This window comes from Podarcis pityusensis, assembly GCF_964106645.2.
Source record: "Podarcis pityusensis genome assembly, chromosome: 13".
Classification (NCBI taxonomy): Eukaryota; Metazoa; Chordata; class Lepidosauria; order Squamata; family Lacertidae; genus Podarcis; species Podarcis pityusensis.
Window position 1 is genome coordinate 49,849,256 of NC_138038.1, and position 27,796 is coordinate 49,877,051.

At 50.7% G+C, this 27,796-nt stretch overlaps 3 protein-coding genes across 13 annotated transcripts; 1 reads left to right on the plus strand and 2 right to left on the minus strand.

Annotated features, from left to right (window-relative positions):
• Nucleotides 1-1,401: 1,401 nt before the first annotated feature.
• Nucleotides 1,402-9,625, minus strand: NEDD8 (NEDD8 ubiquitin like modifier). Its single transcript, XM_080980089.1, has 4 exons — nt 9,272-9,625; nt 5,674-5,721; nt 4,350-4,432; nt 1,402-1,934 (listed from the first exon to the last, which is right to left on the minus strand). Exons 1-4 carry the CDS (start codon nt 9,287-9,289, stop codon nt 1,844-1,846), a joined length of 240 nt encoding a protein of 79 aa, XP_080836215.1. The 5' UTR covers nt 9,290-9,625; the 3' UTR covers nt 1,402-1,843.
• A 331-nt stretch (nt 9,626-9,956) lies between these two features.
• On the plus strand, nt 9,957-20,122 carry GMPR2 (guanosine monophosphate reductase 2). Of its 3 annotated transcripts, none has more exons than XM_080979925.1 (10): nt 9,957-10,122; nt 11,914-12,009; nt 12,844-12,963; nt 13,437-13,520; nt 13,689-13,862; nt 14,956-15,037; nt 16,162-16,268; nt 16,821-16,863; nt 17,001-17,160; nt 19,490-20,122. In XM_080979925.1, the coding sequence occupies exons 2-10, from the start codon at nt 11,923-11,925 to the stop codon at nt 19,683-19,685; spliced, it is 1,053 nt and encodes a 350-aa protein (XP_080836051.1). In that variant the 5' UTR covers nt 9,957-10,122; nt 11,914-11,922; the 3' UTR covers nt 19,686-20,122. The 3 variants fall into 3 exon arrangements, with proteins under 3 accessions (XP_080836051.1, XP_080836052.1, XP_080836053.1); XM_080979926.1 differs by lacking the exon at nt 9,957-10,122 and adding an exon at nt 10,126-10,241; XM_080979927.1 differs by lacking the exon at nt 9,957-10,122 and adding an exon at nt 10,298-10,461.
• On the minus strand, nt 19,909-27,441 carry TINF2 (TERF1 interacting nuclear factor 2). Of its 9 annotated transcripts, none has more exons than XM_080979881.1 (11): nt 27,139-27,435; nt 24,670-24,897; nt 24,142-24,243; nt 23,066-23,167; nt 22,223-22,333; nt 21,984-22,083; nt 21,772-21,904; nt 21,643-21,680; nt 20,850-20,908; nt 20,292-20,366; nt 19,909-20,208 (listed from the first exon to the last, which is right to left on the minus strand). In XM_080979881.1, the coding sequence occupies exons 1-11, from the start codon at nt 27,310-27,312 to the stop codon at nt 20,200-20,202; spliced, it is 1,131 nt and encodes a 376-aa protein (XP_080836007.1). In that variant the 5' UTR covers nt 27,313-27,435; the 3' UTR covers nt 19,909-20,199. The 9 variants fall into 9 exon arrangements, with proteins under 9 accessions (XP_080836007.1, XP_080836006.1, XP_080836013.1 ...); XM_080979880.1 differs by having other exon boundaries at nt 20,850-20,911; nt 27,139-27,432; XM_080979887.1 differs by having other exon boundaries at nt 20,850-20,911; nt 27,018-27,148.
• Between the last annotated feature and the right edge of the window lie 355 nt (nt 27,442-27,796).

Consider the following 27,796-nt stretch of genomic DNA (forward strand, 5'->3'; position numbering starts at 1 on the left):
ACCTAATGGTCAGGGGTCCCTTTACCTTTACCTATGGCAGGGAGTGCCAACGTGGTACTGTCTGGATGTTGGACTCCCAACTCTCATGCCCCCAGGCAGAACAGCCAATGGCCAGGGATGATGGGAGTTGTAGTTCAAAACCCAGAGGCAATGCCATTGGCTACCCCTGGGTCATCAAGTCAGTTGCCTACACACAGCAAGGATCTGCAGTTGAGCTCCCTGGCGCCAGCGCTTTATCTCATCCCAATAAGGCAAAAACCCTCACAAACCCCAGGAATTTCACGACAGGAATTGAACGTTTGTGGAGTTTGCTTTGCTTCGTACATCGTCCTTTCGTATAAATGATGTAGTGAGGGAATGTCCTGATGTATACACGGACAGGCAGTCCACGTGTGAAGAGATGTAAAAAGAGGCTGCTGCGGAAGAATTTTGCTAGGACAATCCGCTTACTCAGACTGTACAGGGAATGTTTGTGCAGGAAATACTCCGCCTCGGGTCAGTGAGAGGTAGCAGAAACTCTTCTTGAGTCAGGCATCCAGCTCTGTTAACGGAGCCCTGCTTTCCGTCTGAAATTTAATTTCTACGCCCGTGTAAAGTTGCGGCGAAGGAATGTCTCTCTATAAGCCTGTGTTAATACTTCATAGCCCGGCAGACTCCGCATTTATTTGGCCCGCTGTGGTTCTGACCCAATAAAAGCCGCCTTAAACATTGCAATGGGAGGGGTTAACTGAAGAAAATCCACTACTGTCATGGGGTTCCTGCCGCAAAAAAATCTGGGAACTGTAGCTGTTAGCCCTTGTTGCCCTGTGCATACATATAGAGTGGTACCTCGGGTTACGTACTTAATTCGTTCCGGAGGCTTGTACTTAACCTGAAGCACAACTTTAGCTAATGGGGCCTCCCACTGCTGCTGCGCCGCCGGAGCACGATTTCTGTTCTCAACTTGAAGCAAAGTTCTTAACCTGAAGCACTATTCCTGGGTTAGTGGAGTTTGTAACCTGAAGCGTATGTAACCCGAGGTACCACTGTACAAACATACATGCTATAGCAGGGACCAGCAAACTTTTTCAGTAGGGGGCCGGTCCACCGTCCCTCAGACCTTGGGGGGGGGCGCATTACATTTTGAAAAATAATAATGAACGAATTCCTAGGCCCCACAAATAACCCAGAGATGCATTTTAAAGAAAAGGACACAGTCTACTCATGTAAAAACACGCTGATTCCTGGACTGCCCATGGGCTAGATTTAGAAGGCGATTGGGCCTTGGTTTGCCTACCCATACGTTATAGATCCCAGAGGAAAGGAAATGCCTTTTGAGCCACTTTTGACTTGAGGATCCTGAATACCCCAGTGAAAAAGGCACATTGTAAGCAGCGCCGAACACAGTCACGAGCCTGCAACTCAAGAAACCACGTGAAACACCTTTATTTAACATTCAGCCATTTCAACTGCGGGAAGGGGGAGTGGGCAGGGAGAAGGACATTTGAACAAGGGGAGGCAAAACACAGCCAACGAGCATAGGCAGCACTTGAGACATTGCCGGGGTGGAAATGCATGAGGATCGGGGCCGGCGGGATGCGGGATCCCCCAGGAAGGCAACAAACCACGGACTCCCCCTCTCAAGCCCCGGCTAAATGGCACCTCCCTCAAATGACAGCTTGCGGAAGATCTCTGGAGTGGTGGGCGGCAGCGACACCCATTTTCTTCCTGGATCCGGGAGGAAGAAAGGGTTTGGGAGGGTAGCTATGCGCAGCCTGGCGGTGTCCCACACGCAAACGGCAGATCTGTCCTTTGTGGGGAGGTGGGGAGGGAGAGGGGGACGTGCCGAGGGACGGGTGCGCTATCATCGCAGGCCTCCCCCTCGTAGCGCCAAGACCAAATGGAGAACAGAGCCGCCCTGGATCTTGTAGTCGGCGGCCGTTTTCTCGTCGTTCCTGGGAAGAGGAGAAGGCAGGAGTGGTTAGAGCGCCCCGGGCCAGGCTGGAGTCCTACAAATGTTCTGGACTACAACCCCCACAAGCCCCAGGGGCTGGGGCTCTACAGACTGGCGTAGTCCAGCAACAGGCATGTAATACAGCGCAACACATTACGGCTGTCACTTACCAAGTAGTAGTACAGTGGTACCTTGGTTGTAAAGGGACCCCTGACCTTTAGGTCCCGTCATGGCCGACTCTGGGGTTGGGGCGCTCATCTCGCTTTATTGGCCGAGGGAGCCGGCATACAGCTTCCGGGTCATGTGGCCAGCATGACTAAGCTGCTTCTGGCGAACCAGAGCAGCGCACGGAAACGCCATTTACTTTCCCGCCAGAGTGGTACCTATTCATCTACTTGCACTTTTTGATGTGCTTTCGAACTGCTAGGTTGGCAGGAGCAGGGACCGAGCAACGGGAGCTCACCCCGTCGCGGGGATTCGAACCGCTGACCTTCTGATTGGCAAGTCCTAGGCTTTGTGGTTTAACCCACAGCGCCACCCGCGTCCCAAGGTACCACTGTAATAATAATATTTTTACCCTGCTCATACCCCAACAATAAGATATCGTTGAAGGAAGAAAATGGGCTTGGCCCATAATAATGTTACTTCATTGATTATTAACTGAGGCAAACATTTTTGCACAAGGCAGTTTTCTTTCCCAGCGTTCCCCTACCTAAGACTCAAACCTCTGGAGGACTCCAGATTTGCAAAGGCTGGGATAAGGTCTTCACGGATGTATTGTAGAGTTGAGCAACAGGCCAGATAATACACCCAGGTACATTGCAACTGTCTTTCTGAGGTGGCCAGGGGTGCTCAGATCTTCCAGAGACAATGCGAGATTTGACATCTTTCCGCAGGGCCTGCAAGATGGAGCTGTTCCGCCAGGCCTTTGGGCAGGATGCAGTTTGACTTACTTTCCTTTGTATAAAACAAGCCCAAAGGAGGCTCCCAACTCACTCACAGATCCTTGTAGGATCAGTGGAAACAGTTGGTCCTGGCAAGTATTAACCACTCTCAACTCCAACCTGATAACTGCCACCTGCCCTGATTTTAACTTGTCTGAATTAATTTTAAGATGTATTTTAATTAACTGATGTCTGATTTTATGCATATTACGTTGTTTTATGATGTTAGCTGCTCTGAGTCCAGCCTCGGCTGGGCGAGATACAAATAAAAAATTATTGTTATTATTAATCTTGTTTCTCTCCCACTTATATATGGAATGTGTTTGGCAGGAACTTGAAGAAGGGCTTTTGCAGAATCGTAAAGTTGGAATGGACCCCAGGAGTCATCTAGTCCGACCCCCTGAAATGCAGGAATTTCAACTGAAGTGGCTGGTCCCAAACTCTGGAACATCCTGCTGAGGGAGGCTGGTCTAGCCCTCTTCTCGATGACCCTCTTCTAGTAGGGAAAACCCTTTTCATTTAAAGCAAGTATTTGGCCAACTGGACCTCAACTGCTTTCTTCTGCTGCTATCGTGTTTAAATATGCCTTTTAAATGAAATCATGTTTCTAAACTGGCTTTTTTCTCTCTGCTCTTAGCCCCTCATGATCATATGGCATTCTTGCAATATTGTTTTTTAAAAATATATATACATCTAATATTTAAAATATTGCGGCTGTTATTGTCGCTATCCACCTTTGGGGGTGTTTTTTCATGGAAAGGCAGCACAGAAATGCCAGTGGGCCGGATCGTTATCTCCTCCACCCCTCGTGGGGCCGCCACCTGCCAATCACCTGATGCCACAATAGCATCAGGTGACTTTTTGTCGCACGCTAGCCTTGTAAAATGCTTTGCAAAGCGCTCTGCAACCTTTTGAAAGGGGCTGACAAATCAGCTGGGTCTTGCATCCTGACCCTTATGTTTCCCTCCCCTTAAGGTTTTGATTTATGGGCTACTATTAAAATGAGGCTGCATTTTAAATGGTATTTTAACCCGCATTTTAATAGACTGGTTTTTGTTTGTCTCCCAGCCCAATTATGTTTTATTATAATTTTATTGGTGTTAGCCGCCCTGAGCCCGGCTCTGGCCGGGGAGGGCAGGGTATAAAATTATTATTATTATTATTATTATTATTATTATTATTATTACTATTATTATTGCCATGCCTTTCCAAAAAGCTGTCTACTGCAGCACTTTGCTCTGCGTTTTCCAAGCTTGCAACCCCCACCACGGCTAAGCCAGGTTTTCACCAGCCCCATACCTGTAGGGCCGGGTGCTGTGGCTTGGCCTGATGAGACCTGAGGGCTACCGTCCTATAAAACAATTATCCCGCAACGCCCTAGGGCAGCCTCTGCTTCTACTCTAGCAGTATTACAAAAGCCAGGCATTCCCCACAATACACTGGGAAGCAGCCACCGATCCTGGTGGACTCACATCTGCTTGCCGCTGTAGATGAGTCGCTGTTGTTGTGGCGGGATTCCCTCTTTTTCTTCCACTCGCTCCTTTATTCTCTCCACCTGGGGGGGAAGGGGGGGCAGAGAGATAGAGAGAGAGGAGAACAGAAAAGGGTCACAGTCTATCCAGAGCAGTTTTTAGCTGCAACCTCAAATCAACACTAGTGGGCAAGGCTGATGGAGGGAAAACTCACTTCCCAGGGGGGAAAACGGCCTGCTTGACTCTTTCAATTCGTTTCGCTGTCACAAAGGGCAACATCTGAGCATTTGGGCTCCCCATCCTTGCATAGCTTTCCCTTTTTCAAGGGAAATTCCCTTATTCTGAATAGGATTCCTCGCAAGAAAAGGGAAAAGTTGACAGCTATGTCCTTGTGGCCTCTGCCCCAAAAGCTCCTGAATGTGGCCCAGAAGGATCTGATGAACCTCTCAAATGTTTCTCGTTCAGTTACTGAACTCGAAGCATGGGAACCCCCAACAAAAATATATAATTTGGCGAAATATTTGGACTTTATGATATGTATTGGTATAATTTGGAATATTTAATGTGATATGATTGGATTGTTAAATGGAAAACTTAATAAATTTTTTTTTTTAAAAAAAAGAACCTCTCAAATGTTTCTCACATGGGACCAACGTGACTGGGAGGCGGATGGGCACTGTGGTTAAGTTGCGCTGATGAAGGAGATGTCATGCTTGGCCAGCAAAGTCCTGGCTGTCCTTTCAAGAGGACGGACGCCCTTGGCAAACATGTCTCATCGCCCACTACCTAGGGCAAGACAGCAGAGGAGGAATAGGTCCACCATCTGGCCAGACTGGTAACAGGCCACGCCTGGGTGGGTGGGGGCCAGAAGAAAGAGGACATGGGTACCAACCGACAAAGCCCCTTTCCCTCCACAATTGGATCAATCCATTCATCTTCAGAGAATAATTTACGTACCACTTAATGCTGTAGTTGTACAGCAGGGATACAGCATACATTGCAAAAAGGAACCCAAGATCAGGGGGGGAAACCCTCACTTAAAATGCCTGTTTTACACTGGAAGTTCAACAGGGAGTGGGCCTGTTTGATCTCAGCCAGTTTTGCAAAACTGGATTTGAGAAAGAGAGAGATATGTTGTTTGCCTTGGTGCAAGGGGCTGGGCAGGACCCACAGTGACGCAAACCAGCCCCACACACCAGGGCAAATGACATGTCCCTCTCCATACACTAGAATGGAAAAACCAAACAGGTGACTCCCCTGGTAGGTGCAGGGCACCGCTATCATCAGCACCGTCCCACCCGCCATGTTTGTCTGCCCAAGGTACCTTGTCTGTGGGTTCTATGTCAATCTCAATCTCTTTTCCGGTGAGCGTCTGCAACGAAAGAGAGAGGCCTCAGCTACTAGCAGCCACCCATCTCCCGCACAATGATCCAGCCACCTCTTCAGGCAGCAAGGCTAGAAGACAGACATTTTTTCCTCCTGCTGCTCCCAAAGAAAGGTGGGGCTGGGTGCTTTTTGAGAGCTTACGGCCCTCCCCAAACTCCCTTCTCATTCTGCATCAGGATTGTAAAGGTAAAGGGGCCCCTGACCATTAGGTCCAGTCGTGGCCCACTCTGGGGTTGCGGCGCTCATCTCGCTTTATTGGCCGAGGGAGCCAGCGTACGGCTTCCAGGTCATGTGGCCAGCATGACTAAGCCGCTTCTGGCGAACCAGAGCAGCGCACGGAAACGCCGTTTACCTTCCTGCTGGAGCGGTACCTATTTATCTACTTGCACTTTGACGTGCTTTCAAACTGCTAGGTTGGCAGGAGCAGGGACCGAGCAACGGGAGCTCACCCCATCGCAGGGATTCGAACCGCCGACCTTCTGATCAGCAAGCCCTAGGCTCTGTGGTTTAACCCACAGCGCCACCCGCGTCCGTAGCTCCCACCATCTTCCCGGACACAATTCATTATAACCTTCCTCTCTCTGATCACGCTCAGAACTGGAGCTTGCGACTTTCTTCTTCCCCCATGAACCAGAGGGAGTATCCCAGAACCCCTCACTCCAGCATTCCCGGCTAATTCCAGTTCTGCCCTGGGGCAATTCATAACTCAGATTTGAAACTGGAGGCAATCTCTCCACCCATCTCCAATCTGAACACCAGAGGAAGTTGGAGGCAGGCAGAGGGAAATGTAAAACACTGGGTTATAACCATTTCCCTTTGCACGGCTGCTGGCTCTTAAACACAGAAGCAAGTCCTGTCAAGTCAACAGAAGACTGTGGCATTAGCATTTTTCATGAAATGGGATTCCTGGGGTGCGGCCTGATGATCAGCAAGCCCCGAGATTCACACGCAGAGCAGGTAGCTCCCCATTTGGCAGCAAGTTTGCCAACAAGGAGGAGAAAGCAAAAGGAAAAGATGCTTAAAGGTAATGCCTAGAACTCCATCTGAACAGAGCACCTCTTCCTGCTTATTCTCTCCCCCCAGTGCAGCAAAAACATCCAAGAAAGCTCTTTTGTGAGTGCCCCTACAATATGAACAACTGTAGGCAAGGTATAAGATGTACGGGCAGTCTTCCACAGTCCAGTGTCCTTCAGATGTTTTGAACTACAAGTCCCCTCACCTGTGCTGGCTGGGGCTGGTGGGAGTTGTATTCCAAAATGTCTAGAGCGCACAAGGTCTGGGGAAGCCTATTCTAGAGCCTTCTGGGTGGTGGCACCCCAGTTCAATGAATTCCCCTGGCACCTTTCCCACCTTTGAAGCAGTGCTAGCAACAGTCATGCCAAAAAAAGGTTGCTATCTCTGTTCCAGCAGAACTCCTGAGCTCTATTTGATCCCAGTATTAAGTGACAAAATACTTAAAAAATTGTATCTTGGGCAATAGCTCCAAAATTCAATGTTGGGTTTGCAGCTGAAAATGATTTCCTCCAGTTTCACCACTGAGTGGAGCTCTTCAGCACCATCTTTGAGCTGCTCATTAAACTGTGGAGCTGAATACCAAATTCTGGACCAGCACCCATAATTCAATAGTTTATAACCTAGTCTCCGATGGAATCTAAGCTTCTGATGGGCTCACTATACTGCTGTCTTTGAAACTTGTTTTATTCTAGTCTTTTTTTTCCATTTGTAGGCCAGCTGAGGAAAAAAAGCCTTAAATAATGAATTAAAATGCTATTTAAAAGACAGCCCTGTAAACAATTTATATACCACATTAGTATATTTTATTTGTATAATAATACAAAATTTTGGGCAAAGGGATAATTTATTCTGTTTATTCTTGTTTTAAAATATATATTTTTTAAAATCTAAAATTTCCCATTTGCATGAATGCTATATACCAACACATGAAAGGATACCGTATTTTTCGCCCTATAGGACGCACTTTTTCCCCTCCAAAAATGAAGGGGAAATGTGTGTGCGTCCTATGGGGCAAATGCAGGCTTTCGCTGAAGCCTGGGGAGCGAGAGGGGTCGGTGCGCACCAACCCCTCTCGCTCTCCAGGCTTCGCGCACTTCTCCGCAAGCAGCGGGAGCCCGGCGCTGGGCTCCCGCTGCTTGTGGAGAGTTGCCTGCGCGCGCTGAGCTCAGCGCATCCAGGCTTCACGGACCTCTCCGCAAGCAGCGGGAGCGCTCCCGCTGCTTGCGGAGAGTTGCCTGCACGCTGAAGCCTGCGCGCGCTGAGCTCAGCGTGTCCAGGCTTCGCGGACCTCTCCGCAAGCAGCGGGAGCCAGCGCTGGGCTCCCACGGCTTGCAGAGAGCTGCCTGTTTGGGGGCTGGGGTCGGGGGAAGCTCGGGCTTCCGCAGCCCCGTGCCTGGGGGGGAAATAATTTTCCCCCCTTTATTTCCCCCCCAAAAAACTAGGTGCGCCTTATGGGACGGTGCGTCCTATAGGGCGAAAAATATGGTATATTACTCCAACCTGCAAAACTAGACTCAAAAGCTAAGTTGGTAGGAATAAAAAAAATGTAAAATACTTTAAAATATAATAGGAAAATAACGTACTTTAATACAATGTAACAATATAAAAATGCAGTCCAAATAAAATCACAAAACAATGCAGTAACAAATTGTCTATTCAGGTCAAAGCCTGATCAAAATCCTTATCTGACCAATAAATAAGAACAAATTTTATCAAAGACCAAATGTGTGTCAACCCAATTGCTGTTCTCTAGTGGTCAAAAGAAAATTATTATGTGCAATTTGGTGACAGAAATTAGGTCCAAAAGTTTTGTCAAAATGAAGTGTTTAAGTTGGCTTCTCAGTCATGACCGTGAGCTTACTTACTTGCAAGTTAGTATATATAGCTGTGGTACTCTGGCAATTGCGCCTTTTCAACGACTCCCAAATTTTGGGCATCTCCCAAGGCTTATATATCTGACTATCAGCTCCCCGCTATCATACGAGGATTTTGATTAGGTTTTGACCCAGACAGACAAGTAAATTACAAACTGCGATTCCCCCCCCCCCCCCATTTTGACCTTTTAATATTGCATTGAAGTTGCACTTTTATTCTCCTGTGATATTTTATTCCGACCCAGCTTAGTTTTGAAGTCTGAAATGACATGGACCAGCCTTTCCATAGCCTAGGCACCTACCAGGTGAGGGAGTCAGGATCCATGGCAGGCGGAAATTCAGCAGGTGAAGCGCAGTGAAAAGACGGGGGGGGGGAGGAGAAGCTCTACCTGTTTGCCTCCTGCCTCCAGCAGGAAGCTGTGGGAGGAGCCTCTCTTTCTCCACTTGGCCAAGGGAGGAGCCCCACCCGCAACACAACCAGGGCTGGACGAGGGGGGGGGTGCCTGCAGGTGCCCCACAATGCACCGCGGCAGGGGCGAGGGGAGCCGCCAAGCTCTCCCGTCATGCCCCGGGGCACGAGGAGGTGACCCCCCCCGGGTCTTCTTCCACCCCTCCCCTCAGTGGGGAACCGCTGAGAGCCTCCCTTACCTTCACTTTGATCAGCATCGTGACCAGCCTCTTCAGTCAGCCGCGCGACCTCTGACCTCGGAAGCAGAACGGGGACGCTGTTCCCCTCACACTCCCGCGCTCCTTCCGGCCTATCTGGCGTCACTTCCGCTTCAGAGTATTTGCCCCCCCTCCCTACACACAAAAGGCCTTCCAGTCTTTTTTCGCCTTTTTTTAAAAAAGGAAACCAGTAAAGACGCTTAGAGCTCGAGATAAAGCGTGCGGCGGCGCTGCTCCGTGTTTGAACCCCCGCTTGAATTCACCTCTTCGACATCCCTTTCGCTGACTGACCCGCAGTGCACTATGGGAGATGGAGTCCTTTCCACACAAGTGAACCTTTACGAGCTACGTCTCCCGCGCAGCAGCCGTCGCTTTAATGGGCGGGACTATAATTCCAGCCTTGCCTAATTGCTCTCCAGCCATTCACTTCTGCTTCGCGCTCCCCGCCTTCAATTCATTCGGACTACATCTCCCGTCAGGCACTGCGGCAGAAACCCATCTCCGCCGTTGCCCCGCCCGCTGGGAGTAGCCGTCTTTTCCCCGCTCTCGATTGGCTCTCGCGAGACTCGCCGCCGCGCGCACGCAACCAGGTGGGGGCAAACGTTTCCCGAGAGCGGTTCCAGGCGCGTTGGTTTGTGGGAGTTGCAGTCCGGTGACCGCTCTGCGCTGTTATAGCAGTCAGGGAAGAAGACTACAAGGTCCACAAGGCAGTGCGCCGATGAAGTTCAGAAGGACCAGGAGGGAAGGGGGGCGTGGTCGAGCGGTGAGAAGCCGGGTGGAACCGCGCCGTTGTGGAAAAGAGGCTCGCGCTGACTCCTGCCTTCTGAGCTCGGGTAGCCGCAACCGGAAGTGCGCGCGGTGGTGGGGGGGGGGCGCCCAAGGGTGAACCGGAAGTAGGGCTCAACCCGGCCCCTCGGACTTGTCCCCCCAAAACAAACCCCACATTCGTCATGTGAGCCGCGCCCCCTTGGCTCTGAGTGGGGTTGGGGTCCGGGGCAGCGTTGCAGAGTTAGCATGAGTCCTGCTAACATGGCAGCGCATTGCTGGGGGAGGGGCCAGGGGGTGGGTTTGATGGCTCTGTGTCATCTGCGCCCCTGTCCCAGGATGCTGGCAGTGGCGCCCCACTGGTTTCGAGAGAGTCGGCCGCCCCCCAGGCATGCTCAAACGCTGGGGTCAGTCATACGGACGCTTCCCTGGAAGTGCGTCCCTTTCAAAACCTGCTGACCATTTATAGCATGTTACGGAAATTACGGGGCGGGGGGGGGGGGACACCTTTAAAGTTAAATGCTACAAATATTATGCCTGAATGTATCCTTTCAACTTGACAGCTCAGGGAAGTTACCTAGCTTTAAAAATAATAGAAAATCATCTCCTTTGCCAGTTTCCTCCATTCCAAAGCTATTTCCCCCTTGAAAAAGGACTCCAGGAAGTTCCCAGAGGTGACAGTTGCTGGGCTCATTGTTAGCCAAGGGAAGCCAAATCTCATCACCTGACTTGCCTCAGGCGCCAGACATGCAAAGGAACTTCTATTGTACTTTTGGGTGGTGGGTACTTAAGACATATTTGTCTATGCTAATCTTATACCCAGTCTTGCCCTGCCATGTCTGCCTATGCTAATCTTGTACCAAGGACCTGTCTGGACATGTTTGCGAAGGTTAACCCCTCCCCTTTTGTGACATGTCAGTGATGTAGAAATGATGTAGCAATGATGCTGTACGAACTGTATTCTGGGATATGGTGGGAAAGTTTTAAAAGTCTTTGTCACCCCATCCTCGGGGTTCAAATTTCCTCTTTGAACCTATTGCGCAATAAACTTTGGTCTACAGCTATTTGCTCCGGTTGGTGGCTGGAATCCTTCCTTTATTCCGCAGGAACCCGCGGGCTCTGCCCGACGAACTGGGTGACTGAGCAGCCTCACACCTAGATTTTTCCGTAACAAGCATTAGGATGTGGGGTGGTGTTCCTGGAAGCGTAACAATAATGAAAGATAAAAGGTGCAAAGTCTTTGCAAAAGCCTGTAATCATCTCCGCTTCCGTTAGCGATAAGAGCCGCTGGTAGGTTTGGATGCCACAGCTCAGGACTAGGTTCATCAAGGCCTTGAAGACTGGTGACAAGCCCATAGAGGGAGACGATGGTTGAGGTTTTAATGAGGCAGGTGCTGCGGCAGATCTGAAGTCTGTCGTGGGGTGTCTTAATCGTTAATGGTATTGGAAATCCAAGGGGTAGGGTCTAAGAGGTGGTGGAGATGGAACTGTAGTTTGACAAACAACTGGTGACCAGAGGCTCAGAGATGATGTAGAGAACAGCGATACAATGTGCCTAGTGTTTTTTCACAGAGTGGCATGCGTGGAATCACTGCGAGAAACTGAGGCAGAAGCAGAGGTCACAGCCTGTAAGATAACTTGTGTTTTAATGCCAAAAACCACTGCTGGTTGCTATAGGAAAGCCTTTTCATTTTCAGTTTTCAGTTTCAATATGGACAAAATTGGCTTTGAAAAAAAATGTGTCTCTTAAACAGACAACGCTACCAATAAGAGTTTGTTTTACAGTTGTGCTCAGGTTGAATAGGCTAGGATTTTCTGCCTAGTGTCCCAGAGTGTGACCTTTTTGCTTTCCTTCCAAGGGGTCGAAGATGCCACACATCGACAATGACATTAAGTTAGACTTCAAGGATGTCCTCTTGAGGCCGAAACGGAGCACACTCAAGTCTCGCAGTGAGGTGAGAATGGCGCTTCAATGCCTTCCTGTATGTTACAGTTTGCTGAGACATTAGTGTGGGACACTGAACGGAGCCAGGGCATTTAAATGGAGACAAATCTGATATTTGAAGCCCTTCCCTCACTGGCTGGACTTGCTGTAATTGCTGACTGGAACGGGCTTAAGGGCACTTCCCTGTCACAGGGTCATGTTACAGAAGAAGAAGAAGAGTTTGGATTTGATATCCCGCTGTATCACTACCCAAAGGAGTCTCAAAGCGGCTAACATTCTCCTTTCCCTTCCTCACCCACAACAAACACTCTGTGAGGTGAGTGGGGCTGAGAGACTTCAAAGAAGTGTGACTGGCCCAAGGTCACCCAGCAGCTGCATGTGGAGGAGCGGAGATGCGAACCCGGTTCCCCAGATTACGAGACTACCGCTCTTAACCACTTCACCACACTGGCTCACAGATGTTTGCTTTGAAGCCATGAGGGCTAGTAACCTTTTTAAATAAAAGACATCGGCATCCTCACACCTCATGCTTAGCTTGGACCTGATATTTGCATCCCGGTCCTCCATCCTGAGGACTGGGGATATCAGGGACAACACTTTCCGCAGGTAAAGCTTAAGCTGAATCATCGATTTATCAGATTGCTGCCTGACGGGCGAGTACTACAGGACGTTTGGTTAAAGCCACAACAGAAGATGGGAGAAACAGGTCCCCCTCCTGCTGCTCCCTACTGGGAGACACTGGTTTCTATCTTCATGGGACACCTCAGAAGTTAGGAGCAGTGACTCCCAGGCCATTTCGCTCTTGCAGCCTTATACCTTTTATCTTGGTTTCCCTCCTTCCCAGGTGGATCTCATGAGGTCCTTCATATTCCGTAACTCCAAGCAGACGTACACAGGGATCCCCATCATTGCTGCCAACATGGACACGGTGGGCACTTTTGAGATGGCCAAGGTCCTTTGCAAGGTACGGTGGCTGTCGAGGTGGCCTGGTCACCTGGGTTCTGCAAGGGCTTCCTGCTTTGGCAGAGGCGCTGCTCCCTGCTAGCCCTGGCAAGCTTTGGGATCACTGGTTATTTATTTATTTAATTTGTATAGCGCCTTTCCTTGGAATATCTCAGGGTGGTTCACAGGGAAATCACAGGTTCACCCGGTTCCTTATCGGAGTTTGCCTGATCAGCAGTAAAGGTGGATAGAGGGAAGACGGGAAATGTAATACCTGATCCCCATTTGGTGGTACCTGCAGGGCAATGTTTTTCAGCCTTGGGTGCCCCCCCAGAAGATGCTGGACTCCAACTCCCACCATCCCTGACCATCGGCCCAAGCTGACTGGATGATGGGAGTTGTAGTCTCAGTAACACCCAGAGTAGAAGGATGCCTGCTCTAGGGCTGTTTCTTCACTTTTCTCAGTGTCTGTTTCCCCACCATCTCTCTTCCCAGTTCTCTCTCTTCACCACTATCCACAAACACTACAGTCTGGACCAGTGGAAAGCGTTTGCAGCGGAGAACCCAGAATGCCTGCTGGTGAGTGAATGTTGTCACCCTCGCTTGGGCTTCAGGCCACCTGACATTAGCTGCTCTCCTGGGTCATCCGCTGAGTCGCCCTCACGTCTCAAATTGCCCTGGGGAATAGGGCAATCCCGTCTCCTCCCTGCCTAGTTCTTTACAATCTGTCCTGGTGCTTCTCCCCAGAACGTGGCAGCCAGTTCAGGCACCGGCCCCTCTGACTTTGAGCAGCTGGAACAGATCCTGGAGACGGTGCCGCAGGTGCGCTACATCTGCCTAGACGTGGCTAATGGATACTCAGAGCACTTTGTCCAGTTCCTGAAGGACGTGCGCAAGCGGTTTCCGGATCACACCATCATTGTACGTTTCATCTTTCTTGGGCTTCCCTTTGCAGCATCCACTTCGCCACTGTAAGGACTTGATGGACCTTCAGCCCAATCCTACAAGGCTCTTCCTTCTTTATTTTACTCCCGATATTTCTGCCGTGTCTGGACAGTCTTCAAGGGTAGCCCTAAGTGGAGTGTATTGCAGTAGTCAAGACAGGAGGTTACCAGAACGTACAGTGGTACCTCGGGTTAAGAATTTAATTCATTTTGGAGGTCCGTTCTTAACCTGAAACTGTTCTTAACCTGAGGTACCACTTTAGCTAATGGGGCCTCCCACAGCCGACACGCCGCCGGAGCATGATTTCTGCTCTCACCCAGAAGCAAAGTTCTTAACCTGAGGTACTATTTCTGGTTAGCGGAGTCTGTAACCTGAAGCGTATGTAACCCGAGGTACCACTGTATATGGCGAGGCTGTCTATGTTTTCTCACCACGTCCCTCTATTTTTTTCATATCCCTCACATTATTTCCACACCATGCTGTAGCCTTTTGTCTTGGAGCCTTCAGAATTTCACCCATATATCCTACCATTGCATGTTTCTGTTGGGAAAAAGCACCAAGGCAAAAGCCAGCTCCAGATGGCTGGAATGCAAAACAGGTTTGCAGATGTACTGTTGGAGAAAAGGTGGAGCCTATTCTCTGTACTGAGCACCGGATGTTAGCTCAGTGTGTCATATGACCTGTGCTGGAAGTACAGGGGAGGAGTTTGTGAGACTCTTCTGATGGAGACTGAAGGGTGCAGTCACATTTCTATGTACTGTTGAGTGACAGGAATAAAACATGTAGAAAGGACTCCTGTCTGTCTCATTTCTCCTCCCTGAGAGAATGCAGGGAGGGAGAGAGAAACAGAGAAGCAGAGGGTGTGTTCTTCTCACGACTAATGAGAAGAATCGCCGGGTTTGTTTACCTAGCCTGCCGGGGTCGCAGACGGACGGTAAACACAGAGTATCTCGCTCAATTGCCTCGGGGGAGGCCAGGTACCTCTGCCTGTGGGCTGACGATACTGACAGTTTCAGCCAAGCCAGGCTCTTTGGTCCTACAAGTCAGACTTTTTTTTCCTCTTCACCAGGCTGGGAATGTGGTGACAGGGGAGATGGTGGAAGAGCTCATCTTATCGGGAGCTGATATAATCAAAGTGGGGATTGGCCCAGGTAAGTGCAGAAGGATGGGTGAACTTTGGGGCCAGATCCATCTTGGGGTTATGGCAGGAGTCTTGTGTTAAACTGAAGGGACCCTTATTTATTCATTCAATGATTATGCTCTTAAGGTTGGATAGGCTGTTAGGCAGAAGAGGTCCTTTAGGGCAGGCGTGGAGAATCTTTCTGACCCCACTAGCTAGATCTTTTATCAGGAGTGCCCCCTCCTGTGCCATTGGTTTGGGTTCTACCCTCCAGAGTGGGAGAAAACAAGCTTGCCCCATCTTCCATGTGACAGCCCTTGATCAAATATATCTCTCCCCAGTCTCCTCTTTTCCAGACTAAACACACCCAACCGCCTCAACCATTCCTTTTAAATGGTGCTCTTTTTTAAGCAGAGCCTGGGTGGGCCGTCTGTCCTGGGAGTGGGGGCACACGTCGAATCTCAGTTGAGGGACGACAGGAGGTCTTTCAAGTCCTGTCCTGCCCCAACCCTCTCCGTCCCTCTGAAACGGCAGGCTGGCTAGGTTAAACCACTTGCAAAGGGTAAAAATGTATTGTGAAGTGATCCATAATGAATTGGGGGGAAAAGCACCCAAAGTTTACTCCCCCCCCCCCAAAAAAAACCTAGAGTCCTTTCTGTTGGGGATAATTCAGACTGAAATTCCCAGGTGTCAAAAAAGGTTATTTATGTATGCTACAACTGCAGCCCGTGTTTCATTAGCCCAAAAATGGAAAACGAGCAAGGTCCCAACTAAAGAAGAATGGCAACTTAAGCTGACAGAATATGCGCAGCTTGCAGATTTAACATATAGAATAAGAGAACAAGAAGAACATACGTTTAGAGAAGTTTGGAAAACGTTTATTGAATATATGGGAAATAATTGTGCACAGCTGAAAACGCTGGCAGCATTAAGATAAATTCAACAGTGTAAAAAAGTTTTGATGGATGCAATAATGGAATACTGATTGGTATAGTTTTTGTAAAATATGTAGCGATTTATGATCTGTAAAATGAACCATGGAAAGAGAAGGGAAGTCGTTGGTATCTTAAGGATGTAAAATGAGTATTTTAAACTGCAAAACAGAAAAGTTAATAAAAATTATATATATAAACCACTTGCCTTGTCTCCTCCCAGGCTCGGTTTGTACCACGCGGAAGAAGACGGGGGTCGGCTACCCCCAGCTCAGCGCTGTCATGGAATGTGCTGACGCCGCCCATGGCCTCAATGGACACATCATCTCGGTGAGACGCCCGTCTCCTCCCTTGCCAGGTCCAGTGGGCAAAGGGATGACAGGAGCCTTAACTATGCCGGAGCCCCTTTGGAGCTCTGCCTACCCATTGTTCTTGAACTACAATTCCCATCATTCCTGCCTGTGGCTGTATTGGCGGGGGCTGAAGGAGCTGGAGTCTTAGCAGCACCTGTGGGGCCTGTTTCAAAAATCTGTCCTGGGATCAAACTTTTTCTCTTCCCAGTGGCACGAGAAAGCATCCAGGCAAACCCCCCATTTTCCTGTCCGTACGGCGAGCGTTCCATTTCCCTGCCCCCTCAATTGGCCGCCATTTTACAGGGGGTCTTGGGAGGGCAGCCCTGACCGCTGCAGAGGGTTTGATCCGGTTTAATAACTCCAGGATAGCTGCGCTGCTGGTTCCGACCTCTAAGCATAGGCTTCCCAGGCATGAGGACTAGAGGCTCGCCCAAGCCTTTTGCTAAGAGAAGGCAGGCGCTTAGGATGGCAGCCGTAGGGAGACTGAACGAGGAATGCAGAGATTGTCCTTCTGCCCTCTCTCCTGCAGGACGGAGGCTGCAGCTGCCCAGGAGACGTTGCAAAGGCTTTTGGTAAAAATTAAAAATCCCGTCCTTCCAACTTCCCTGGGTCCAAATGTCGGGGTGGCGGCAGAACCCCGAGAGGTTCTCAGGGTCCCGCAGCTAAAGCCGCCTGCCTCACACGCCTCCCAATTCTGTTGTGGGTGCAGGTGCCGGAGCGGACTTCGTCATGCTGGGGGGGATGCTGGCAGGGCACACCGAGTCCGGCGGGGAGCTCATTGAGAAGGAAGGCAAGCAGTACAAGCTCTTTTACGGCATGAGCTCAGAGGTAGCCATGAAGAAGTACGCCGGGGGTGTGGCAGAATACAGGTACGGTGGCAGAAAGAAGAGTTCGTGCTCGCCTTCCCAGTTCACATTCCCAGTTCCCCCAGTTCACATTCACTACTCTGTGTAAAATCTTGCAGAGCAAAGCATTCTGATTCTAGGGCAATAAGATAATAACTAATTCCTTAGATGCCAGCCATCTGACTGGGTTTCCCCAGCCACTCTTGGCGGCTGCCAACAGAATAAAGGTAAAGGGACCCCAGACCGTTAGGTCCAGTCGTGGCCAACTCTGGGGTTGCGGCGCTCATCTCGCTTTATTGGCCAGCATGACTAAGCCGCTTCTGGCGAACCAGAGCAGCGCACGGAAATGCCGTTTACCTTCCCGCCGGAGTGGTACCTATTTATCTACTTGCGCTTTGACGTGCTTTCGAACTGCTAGGTTGGCAGGAGCAGGGACCGAGCAACGAGAGCTCACCCCTTCACGGGGATTCGAACCACCAAACTTCTGATTGGCAAGTCCTAGGCTCTGTGGTTTAACCCACAGCGCCACCCGTGTCCGCCAACAGAATATTAAAACACAAAAAAGCATTACGCCCACTCAACCACTTCTTCAGCAGAATCAGCACTGCTACAGGTACCACGTTAACACCTGCGTAGGTAGGAAATGGATCTTTGGAACTCCCTGCCTCTTGAACAACAGGCAGCTGCCTCCACTGTACTCTTTTTGGCAGCTGCTGAACACATTTTTGTTTAGGCAAGCCTCGCAGTGTATGCAGACCATTGACATGAGTTTTAATATGTTTTTATTGTTGATTTCAGTTAGCTTTTGAATGTTTTGAATAGCTGTTTTTACGAATGATTTTATTCGTTTTGTAAACCACCTTTTTTGTTTACGATCACAGGGTATATAAATTTCCTGAAATAAAAATCAGCCAATGTTCCGCAGCCGCCGAGCACATTCAGTCCTCGTTGGTAGCTGTGGCCCACAAAATGGTGGTGAGCTGTGGAACGTTTCCCCACTCCAGATTTTTCCTATTTCTGCCAGGCCGAGTCTGCCAATATTTCTTCCTTGCATGCGGGTGCTGCTGTTTGGGCTACATAAGTATCAACCCTCATGCCTGAGCATCTCAAGTACAGTCATACCTTGGATCTCAAACGCCTTGGCTCCCAAACAATCGAAACCCGGAAGTGAGTGTTCCGGTTTTCAAACTATTTTTGGAAGCCAAACATCCGGCGTGGCTTCCAACTGGCTGCAGGACACTCCTGCAGCCAACTGGAAGCTGCGCCGTGGTTTTCGAACGGTTCCAGGAGTCGGACTCCCGGAATGCATTCTGTTCGAGAACCAAGGTACGACTGTAGAGGGAACAAAAGCACAATTGTAGTCTCCTGGGTGGAAATCTGACCGCTAAGGGTCAGGCAAGAGCACAGGACAGCTTTTGTGAGGGAAAGGGAAAGGTCAGCCAGGCCGGGACGAAACCTCACAAGATTTAGGGACAGATGGGTAGCCGTGTTGGTCTGCCATAGTCGAAATAAAAAAATTCCTTCCTGTAGCACCTTAAAGACCAACTAACTTAGTTGGTCTTTAAGGTGCTACAGGAAGGAAGATTTAGGGAGGCAGTCAACAGGTGGAAAAGCAGGGAAGGCAAGAAGTCTTGTCATCGTGGCTCAAGTTGTCGTGGCATTTTTAACCCAGCAGCATCCTTGCTGTGATGCATGAGTGGGAAAACTCTGGCAGCTCCCATCAGTCACAGCAAGCATGGCCAGTAGCAAGAGATGAAGGGAGTTGCTCCTCACAGAATCAAATGCAGGAAGTGGAATGATGGGGCAAGATGCCTCTTTGCCTCTCTAGCCACACAGACTCTCCTATATTTCTAGTAAGGATTATGGTGTTGAAGGTTCAAGCAACGGAGGATTTGTGAGCACGCTCAAATCTCAGCTTGAATTTTTCCTGAGCCTGATGTCAAGCCTGGGAAGAGAGGGAGGGATGGTTCCCCCCAAATGGCTGGATGAAGCTGGGGCCTAGAGCTTCTCTGCAGCTCCAGTAATAGAGCCAGTGTGGTGTAGTGGTTCAGAGCGGTGGACTCGTAATCTGGTGAACCGGGTTCGATTCCCCGCTCCTCCACATGCAGCTGCTGGGTGACCTTGGGCTAGTCACACTTCTCTGAAGTCTCTCAGCCCCACTCACCTCACAGAGTGTGTGTTGTGGGGGAGGAAGGGAAAAGGAGATTGTTAGCTGCTTTGAGACTCCTTAGGGTAGTGATAAAGCAGGATATCAAATCCAAACTCCTCCTATTCTTCTACCTGCTAAATGTACGAGGAGGGGGAGCTGGACAGTCCCTGCCCAGCTGCTAATATCTCTCTCTTCCCCCTGCAGGGCATCTGAGGGCAAGGTGGTGCAAGTGCCATTCAAGGGCGACGTGGAGCACACCTTGCGGGACATCATGGGCGGCATCCGCTCCACCTGCACGTACGTGGGGGCTGCCAAGCTGAAGGAGCTCAGCCGCAGGACCACCTTCATCCGGGTCACCCAGCAAGCCAACCCCATCTTCGGCGAGGCCAGCCAACCCTGACCTCCGCCCGACGAGACAGCGACCGCTCCCGGGCCACTCCAGTGGGACTATTTGCACAGGCTGGCAAGCTGGAGCGCTGGCGGGTTTACAAGCACCAGGCCTGGCGCTGACCAAATCCACCCCGTGCCCGACGCCAGGCTGTCACTCCTTACTCCACTGCATCCCTTGCTCAGTCCAGTATAGGCAGACTGCCCTCCTCTTGTGAGTAGAAAGGAGACGTGCGTCTGTGTAATTATTTTATTCCAGTATTTGTACGCCAGTCCCGCTTCTGCGCTGCACAATTTGCGTCTTTCCTTCCCGAGACCAAACTCGAAAGGGAGCAGGGGAGGCGTTTTCCGTGGGCCAGGCCAAAGACGGGTTGGGAAAGACAACAGTGGAACAGCGCCAGAAACGTTTGCACTGTTTGCCGAAACCAAAAATAAAGCTCGGAAAATGTCTTTGTGCGGGCATGTTTGGAAGAGGAGACCAACGGGGTGGATGTCATGTTAGATGGGATGTTGTTGAGCCTGAAGATCTAGTGCACCTGGAGGAAGGGAAGGAGGAAAGAGGTTAAGGTGTGGCAAAGAACACCTTCCTAGGCAAGGGAGGGGGTGGGCAGCCACTCACTGATTTCTGGGTGTTGCTAAGGTACTGCTGCAACGTGGGGATGAGGGTGTTGTGCCTGGTGCACTGGTAGTCTCCCTGTTGGAGGAGAAAGGGAGAAGAGGCCTTGGCGGCTGAGTCCCTTCAAATCATACCGGCACACCTCCTCTTCAAGCTCAAGAAGGGACACCCTCAACCCATCTCCACCAGCCTTATTTAAATATCAGTGCACACGGTATTTTGCAGAGCACTAGGTCCCTGCCCTGAGGAGCTTACAATCTAAAATCTGACAAGGAACAGCGAAGCAAGATGCTGTTTCAGTTGCACATGCTTGAGCTTGCTTACAGTCACAGCACGGCAGCCTTTCGCAACTGAGGGCCCTCGGTTTTGGACTACAACTCCCATCAGCCCCAGCTGGCTGCTTCAGGCGGGGATAGGGGAATTACGGAGCTGAGCCAAAGGCTTCAGAGAAGCCCCACAGCTGTTCCTTCAACACTCACCAGCCAAGGCCCTGGCCTGACCTCCTGCACTCTCAAACCGCGCCCCCCCCCCCCGTGGCATGCTGAGTATCTCGTTCCTCACCTTGACGAAAGGGGAACTGCATCCGTCACTGCTTGAATCCAGGACAATATCCTCGACTTCTTCTAGAAAGAGAACGGAAGGGGTTGTGGGTACTTGGCACATCCTTCACTGCTCCCCTGCATAGCCAGGGCTGCGTCTTCTCCCCAGGTCCATGCAAGGAGAATGTGGTGGCATCTCGGGATTTTTCTACCCTCCTTTGGAAAGGGGAGGGATGTGGAAATTGGGGGCAGGCCCGTCAGGTCAGGGCCCTGCAGTTAGCAAGGGGGGGAGGGTGGTAGTGGGGAAAGTGAGGTCCCTGCTGAGCTCCTCTAACCCTGGTCATTCCAAAACTACGCCATGCCACAGCCCCTCCACCCTGTCTGCTCCTGATACACTCCCTTCCTGGAGAGATGTTCCTGGAAACGGGAGGCTGAAACACAGAACTGGAAAAAGCGGGGTGATTTGGGGAGAAGGGGACAGGCATCTCACGGAGGAGGGAAAACAGCCAGCCCTCAAAATCTGGTTGGCCAACCCTGCTTTCTACTGTAAAACCCAGACATTTGTTCTGCAAAAAATCCAAACGCTGGAACCACCCCCCAGTGAGTCTTCATGTGGTTTTTCTTCAGCTGCTGCCCTCCAGCTGCTTTTGTATTATGACAATCCCTGGCTGGGGCTGGTGGGACCTGTAGCCCAATGTAAGGTTACCAAGGCAGGGAGGCTGGAGTAAACTATTTGGGATAAAAAATACATTCAATTCCCAGAATTGTACTTGCCCACATAGTGGGGAGAGATTCATAGAAGCAGGATTACCTACCCATTCCCTGGTTGCCCAGTCGACGTCTGGGGGAATCCCTAAAGGAGGGAGAGAAAAGAAGAAGATGGAACAAGCTGTTTAGGGTCAGGGGAATCGGGGAAATGAGGAGGAGGACAGGGAGACACTTACTGTTCCTGGGCGCAGGGCGAACTACTCCTGTATGTGCGCGCCTGGGAGGGCTCAAGTGTCCTATGTTCCCCCTCCTCCTCACTGTGAACTAGGGTGCTTGACAGGCGGGGAGAAGGTGGGTGCATAGGTAATCCTGGAAGAAGGGTAAGAGGTTGCAGACAAAGGACACCAGGGAAGGAAGGCCAAGCAAGCCAAATGCCTTCGTTACCTACCTGCGGTCTGGTACCCCATGGCGGAGAGGTAGCACGAGAGGATGCTGGAGTCCGGCTGGGGAGTCCCGCTCGGCCCTTGGAGGCAGGCGGCGTCCAGCAGCTGGGGAGGGGGGAGGCAAAAGTGAGGGCTAAGGCCTGCCCATAAAGCCTGTGCCCTACCACGGAGCCAGGGAGGGCCCTCTCCACCGCTTGGTTCTAGCCCATGCCCCACTGCTACTACTGTTACTGCTGCCTGGTACCTGCTGCAAATGGGGCTCAGGAAGGGTTTTCTCCAGTTGCCACAGGTAATCGTGAAAGAGCTCTTCGACCACCTGCATAAAGGCTTCTCCGTAATCCTTTTCCAGGTGCTCCTAAAAGGCAAAAATCCAAGGATGTTTGTAGCTGAAACAGCGGATCTATTCCAACACCCATCTTCAGAATAGGGATCTGCCTTCTATGAGACTGTCCATTTGCATCCACCTGCCCCAGCATTTTCTGTTACTGGGTGGGGAGCCCGTGGGGCCTTGCAGAAGTCGTGGCACTAGGATCAGTATCCCTGATATTTGACCATGTAGCTGGGGCTGATGAGAGTTGGGAGACCACAAAGATCTGATGGGCTTATCCCTGAAGCGGCTCTTGGGTAGAAAAAATATTTTCCATGATCTCTCAACTTAACTGAAGATGCCCCGATCAAATGTAAGATGTTCTGTATGCAAAGCATGTCCCATTCTATCATCACCATCGTCTTTGTTAACCCTCCCTTCACCCCAAGGTCCCAGGGCATGTTACAGCAACCAGAACACCCTATTAACAGCTTAATCAGATTGCAATCACAAAAACAAGATGGGTCTTGGAAATAGACCCTCAAATGTCAAAAAACAACAACAGGGTGAATAGGTATGGCGTTTTCAGCATTTGCCAGAAGCTGTCTTATTTAGGAGCTGCCACAGAGAATGATCCTTCCTGGATCATAGTGTCTGAGGATGGAGGAACTATTGAGCTTGTCCCTTCAGTCCCGACTTCTGCCCAACACAGATAGCAAACCCACAACCAAACTTGCATGCCAGCCCGACTTTCCTCTCAACTTCGTCCCCCAGCCTCACCTGCACATACTTCTCCCTCTCCCTGCGGTCACTCAGCAACCCAAACACCAGATCCCGGAAGTTCTCCTGAGCCACCCGCACCATCTCCATGTCCTGAGGCGTCTGGGGGTGAAAGGAAGAGATGGCCACAGCAATAATAATAAATAATAATAATAAATTTTATTTATACCCCGCCCTCCCCAGCAAAGACCTCAGGGCGGCTAACCCCAGATATAAAACAATTGATTAAGATACAACTTAAAAACCAAGATTAAAATACAACATTAAAATGCAGCCTCATTTCAATAGAAACTCAAAAACTTTTTGGGAATGAAAACGTCAAATATTCACCACGGCCAACTATTTAGACTGGTCCTACATGGGCCAGAAAAAGCCAGGGAAGGCCCCAAATAGGAGTTCCATCACAAAAGGAAAAAGGAAAGAGGAAAGAGGGGAAGGGGATCAAGTTGATTCCAATCCAAAGGCCAGGCGGAACAACTCTGTCTTACAGGCCCTGCGGAAAGAAATCAGATCTCTGTCTCATGAGACAGAGCGTTCCACCAGGCCAGAGTCGGTGCTGAAAAGGCCCTGGCTCTGGTTGAGGCTAATCTGACTTCCTTAGGGCCCGGGACCTCTAAGGTGTTGCTATGGACCTTAAGGTCCTCCGTGGGGCATACCGGGAGATGCAGTCCTGTAGGTACGAGGGTCCTAGGCCGTGAAGGGCTTTAAAGGTCAAAACCAGCACTTTAAATCTGACTCTGTACTCCACCGGGAGCCAGTGCAACTGGTAAAGCACTGGGTGAATATGCTCCCATGGCAGGGACCCCATGAGGAGCCTCGCTGCAGCATTCTGCACCCGCTGGAGTTTCTGGGACAGCTTCAAGGGCAGCCCCGCATAGAGCGAATTACAGTAGTCAAGCCTGGAGGCGACCGTTGCATGGATCACTGTGGCCAGGTCGGGGCGAGAAAGGTAAGGGACCAACTGCAGGGATGGCTGCTCTTTAACGAAAAGTGGGCAGCCTAGAAGGAGCATGGCAGGGAAGGATGCACGGTGGGAGGGGAGTCTGTCTCTGCTGAACATATATGCAGACACTCACAGCATTGGTGTGGGGCTGAGTCCCCCCCTCTGGAAAGAACGTATCTAGAGCGTCGTATATCTTCCCATTTGGCTGCTGCTCCTGAAGCATGTTCATGATCACCTGATGCAAGAGGGAAAAAAGGAAAGTCAAGGGAGCTGACCTCCTCTATGGTGACCTGGGACAACTTGTGGGACAGGGGTGGGAGGAAAGGATCAAAGAACCATTTGGCAATAATAAGTGAAAACCAGCAAAGACTGACCAGGCTACTGAGACATATGGACCTTAGGCTGGCGCCTTCACTTGACTCTTCTTTGTTTAGGCCAGCCTACCCAGATATTTATAATGTTGACATGTGCTTTAAGCTGGGTTTTTTACTGATCCTTTTATTGTTTTATTCTTTTTGTGAACTGCTTTGAAGCGTCTCACCCCAAATCAAGTGGTAGATAAAAGAAAAAACACTCTGGTTATTTCGTTTTTAACTCCCTCACCCCACCAATGCCACGGCATGACATCTGCACACACGAAAAACGTTGACCTGAGACCCACCTTTGCCTGCAGGCCTAACCGCAGCTTGGCATGGTGCCGGAAGTGCACCAAGTCAGGCGCCGCCTCCTTCACGGCTGCCAGCAGCGCCAGGACGCGGGGGAAGTCGTGGACCTGCTGCTTCTGCACCACGTGCCAGGCTGCAGCGGCCACGAGCCGCAACGCGACACAGGGATCAGGGGCCGCCCCTCCTATTGCTTCTGCCTCCTCCTCCTCCATGGCCGCCATCGCCTGAGGGGAGAAAAAGCAGAAGGATGGTAGGTAAGTAAGAAGTGAGCGACAGCGGGAGGTTGGCAACTGCAAGAGACAGTGTGGTGTAGCGGATGGAGCGCCGGACCAGGGTTCAAATCCCGACTCGGCCATGAATCTTAGGGGTTGACCTTGGACACCACTCACTGCCTCTCAGCCAAATCCACCTCACAAGGTTGTTGTGGGGATTAAATTAGGAAGAGGTGGGGAGAGCGATGTACTCCAGCTTGAGCTCCTTGGAGGAAAAGCTGAGATAGAAATGCAATACAGTGGTACCTCGGGTTAAGTGCTTAATTCGTTCCGGAGGTCTGTTCTTAACCTGAAACTGTTCTTAACCTGAAGCACCACTTTAGCTAATGGGGCCTCCTGCTGCCGCTGCGCCGCCAGAGCACGATTTCTGTTCTCATCCTGAAGCAAAGTTCTTAACCCGAGGTACTATTTCTGGGTTAGCGGAGTCTGTAACCTGAAGCATATGTAACCGGAGGTACCACTGTAAATGAAAAAATGCCACAACCAGGACTCAGAAAGACTATTCCTGGCCTAGCTTCTTACACCCACAGCTTCCTAGCCTCCTCTTCACTCAGGCAGCAGCCCCATCTCCCCTTCCGACCCCACGCCTTCCACAGAATAAGGCTCCATCCACTTGGCTTCTCTTACCCCACCGGCTTAATTTGCCCAGCTGCTTCCCACTCCATTGCTCACCACACCTCCATTTTGTGTGCCCCTCCCTCCAATGAAGGCAGCTCCCACCACCACCACCACTGTGTAGTAGGGTTCAGTGTCAGATTAATAAGACCTGCGAGACCAGGGTTCAAATCTCCACTTCGCCCATGAAGCTCCCTGAGTGACGTAGGAACATAAGGAGAAGAGCCCTGAAGCTGGATCAGGCCTGAGGCCCTCTAGCCCAGCATCCTCTTCTCACAGTGGCCAACCAGATGCCTGTGAGAAACCAAGACGACGACCTGAAGCCCAAGCCCCTCTCTCCCTCCTGAGCTTTCCAGCAACTGGTATCAGGAAGCTGCCCCGGACTGTGGAGACTGAGCAGAAGCAAACTGGCTAGTAGACATTGGAAGCCATCGATTTGCCCGACCTCATTCTCAAGCCTCCGGGGTTGGTGCCCATCGCTGCCTCCTGAGGGAGCGAGTTGTGCAGATTAACCTAGCTATCACAATTCGTGCAGCTGTCAATAAATTTGTGAGCAAGTCCTTCCTAGCCTGCAAACCATGCACCCCATCATAAATCAATAATAACGCTACCTTTGGACTTTCAGTCAGCTTTAATCCAGTGATTCCTATTATTATTATTAGTATTTTTACCCCGCCTTTTTCTCAGATTGAGACTCAAGACGGCTTACAGATAAAAATACAAAAGAGCAGGCGAAACAGAAAAAGCAAAAAACATAGAAAAGTTAGTCATTAACAATTAATTAAACACTAATGGAATGAAAACAATATAAAGAAATCGATTAAAAATACTGATTGTAACAACAAGAAAACCATCGCAGCACTTGCCCTTGCCTTAAAAAGTCAGTTTCCAAAGGCCTGACGGAATAAAAAGGCCAATGGCAGAGAGACAACAAGGAGGGAACCAGTCTAAATTCTCTAGGAAGGGAGATTTAGGGTCTGGAAGCAGAACAACGACCAACAGCCTTGATTCAGAGAGATCTACAAACAGCAGTAAGCCCAGGCCAAGTCGGTGTGAAAATTGGTGTGTTATCTCCTTAAACACCTTTTGCCAGAAAAATTGTACGTATTTACACCCCCCGCCACCACATGTGAACGTAATTCCAGATTTCCTGGCACCCCCCTCCAACGTAACCCCGAATATTCCTTGTTTCTTTGCTGTAATCTGACCCATCGCTGCCTCCTGAGGGAGAGAGTTCCGCAGGTTAACCGTGCGCCGCCGTGTGGAGGAGGACCTTCGTTTTCTCCGCCTTCCTAAAAGTCAAGAGCCATTAAACAGAGGAACGGGCTCCCTCGGGAGGCGGTGGGCTCTCCTTCCTCGGCCGCTTCCTGCATCGCAGGGGGTTGGGCTAGATGACCTTTGAGGGTCTCTTCCAACTCTACCGCCCTCCATGCCAACTTCCCCTCGGCCCAGCCCACCTCGCGGGGTTGTTGTGGGGTGAGCAGGGTCAGAAGAACCGTCCCGGCCCCCTTCAGCTCCCTGTGCGGGTGAAAAGCGCGACAGAAGCGCAGTAAATAACCCAGTAAACAAGCGTCATACCCTTCTTCGTTGCCCTTGGCAACCGTTAGCCCTCGGCCGGGCTTCCGGCGGCTTCACTTCCGGCTGCGCATGCGCCCTTTTAACTCTTCCCTCTCCGCTTTTGCGGGACCCTGAGCCGCTTCGCAGCTCCGGCGCTCGCTCGGTTCTCCTCCTTCTACCGCTAACCCCGGGCATTTCGGTTTTTTTATGTCCCGCCGAGCTTCCGGCGCGTTTCTATGGGGATGCGCCTGACGTCACCCCGGCGCTTTCGTCACATCCGCTGCCGTTCCGTGGAAACCTTGGAGACGCGCGGTTTCCACCCCGCCGCCGCTCATAATGAGCCACACAGCGGCCCCTGGCGGTCATTCTGGGAACCGCGGTCTCGTAGAGCAGCTGCCAATCAGGAACGAGGGGGTGGGGCGAGAGAGGAGTTTATGCAGATTTCAGAGCAGGGTGCCCACCTGGCCAGGTGGGGTGGGCGGGGCCTAGCGCGTTACACCAGCCCTGCAGTGTAGGCCGAGGTTAATATTGCACGTCGGGGAACCGATGCTGGGAGCAAGAATATAGTCTACAACTACCCTGCAGTGTGGTCCAGTATTATTGCTTTGTTGCAGGCTGGGTTTTGTGTACAGTGGTACCTCGGGTTACATGCGCTTCAGGTTACAGACTCCACTAACCC

Coding starts and splice junctions, on each gene's coding strand:
- TINF2 (XM_080979880.1), bottom strand. CDS start 27,312: ATGCCCGGGGTTAGCGGTAGAAGGAGGAGAACCGAGCGAGCGCCGGAG. Junction 20,912..21,642: donor ACTGGGCAACCAGGGAATGG/GTAGGTAATCCT, acceptor TTCTCTTTCTAG/AAGAAGTCGAGGATATTGTC. Junction 20,367..20,849: donor GCAGTTCCCCTTTCGTCAAG/GTGAGGAACGAG, acceptor CTCCTCCAACAG/GGAGACTACCAGTGCACCAG.
- GMPR2 (XM_080979925.1), top strand. CDS start 11,923: ATGCCACACATCGACAATGACATTAAGTTAGACTTCAAGGATGTCCTC. Junction 12,964..13,436: donor TGGCCAAGGTCCTTTGCAAG/GTACGGTGGCTG, acceptor CTCTCTTCCCAG/TTCTCTCTCTTCACCACTAT. Junction 13,521..13,688: donor AGAACCCAGAATGCCTGCTG/GTGAGTGAATGT, acceptor GCTTCTCCCCAG/AACGTGGCAGCCAGTTCAGG.
- NEDD8 (XM_080980089.1), bottom strand. Junction 4,433..5,673: donor ACATAGAACCCACAGACAAG/GTACCTTGGGCA, acceptor CTTCCCCCCCAG/GTGGAGAGAATAAAGGAGCG. Junction 1,935..4,349: donor ATCTACAGCGGCAAGCAGAT/GTGAGTCCACCA, acceptor TCCTCTTCCCAG/GAACGACGAGAAAACGGCCG.